We start from the raw sequence: 1,038 nt of genomic DNA, 5'->3' as shown, positions 1-1,038 counted from the left end.
AGGTCTATCCACCTGTCAGAGAGCCCCAGAAACATATCCTAACAGCAGGTACACATTCCATAGACAAAACATAACTTGTACAATACTAACCATGACCGCACAGACAATATATAACCAAAACAGGACAGTTTTACATAGATCAAATCAAAAGATAATTGTTCATAAGGGCTAAATGCATAAAAGGTATTACATGACTATTCAAACAAATGTGGGTACTTCTTATTCATTTCATCCTCGGCTTCCCAAGTGGCTTCCTCAACTTGTTGGTTCCGCCATAACACTTTTACGAAGGCAATTTCCTTATTTCTCAATTACCACACCTGCCTATCAAGAATGGTAACTGGAACTTCTTTATACGATAATTCTTCTTTAACCTCAATAGTTTCAACTCGCACAATAGTGGACGGATCTCCTACTACCTTTTTCAACATAGACACATGGAAGACCAGATGCACTAATAACATCTCGGGTGGCAGCTCGAGCTTGTATGCCACCTGACCAATCCATTGAATAATTTTGTACGGTCTTACATACCTCGAACTTAATTTCACTTTCTTTCCAAATCGCATGATACCCTTCATTGGGGAAATCTTCAGAAATACCCAATCATCTTCTTTGAACTCCAAATCTCTACGACGAACATTCGAGTAAGACTTTTGATGACTTTGAGCAATTTTCAACCTCTCATTAATAATCTTGACTATCTCCATGGCCTGGTGCACGAGGTCCGGCCCTATCAATTCAGTTTCTCCAACCTCGAACCACCCAATGGGGGACCTACATCTCCTACCATACAATGCCTCGAATGGTGCCATCTGGATACTAGCATGGAAGTTGTTGTTGTAAGCAAATTCTATGAGTGGCAATGGTCATCCCAGCTACCCTTAAAATCAAGAGTACAAGCACGCTACATGTTCATCCTTCACTTGCTGACAGTTTGGACATCTAGCCACAAATTTCGCCACATCCCTTTTCATGTTATTCCACCAATAAACCTCCTTGAGATCATGATACATTTTTGTAGAACCTGGGTGCACG

The 1,038-nt window shown here is 40.8% G+C and overlaps 1 protein-coding gene across 1 annotated transcript; it reads right to left on the bottom strand.

The window, feature by feature from the left end:
* Window positions 1-311: 311 nt before the first annotated feature.
* On the bottom strand, window positions 312-710 carry LOC142175987 (uncharacterized). Its single transcript, XM_075243006.1, has one exon. It carries the CDS (start codon window positions 708-710, stop codon window positions 312-314), a length of 399 nt encoding a protein of 132 aa, XP_075099107.1.
* Window positions 711-1,038: the final 328 nt, after the last annotated feature.

This window comes from Nicotiana tabacum, chromosome 22 (assembly GCF_000715075.1).
Source record: "Nicotiana tabacum cultivar K326 chromosome 22, ASM71507v2, whole genome shotgun sequence".
NCBI lineage: Eukaryota > Viridiplantae > Streptophyta > Magnoliopsida > Solanales > Solanaceae > Nicotiana > Nicotiana tabacum.
The sequence above is the reverse complement of the archived record's forward strand: the minus strand, read 5'-3'. Positions and strand labels throughout refer to the sequence as shown.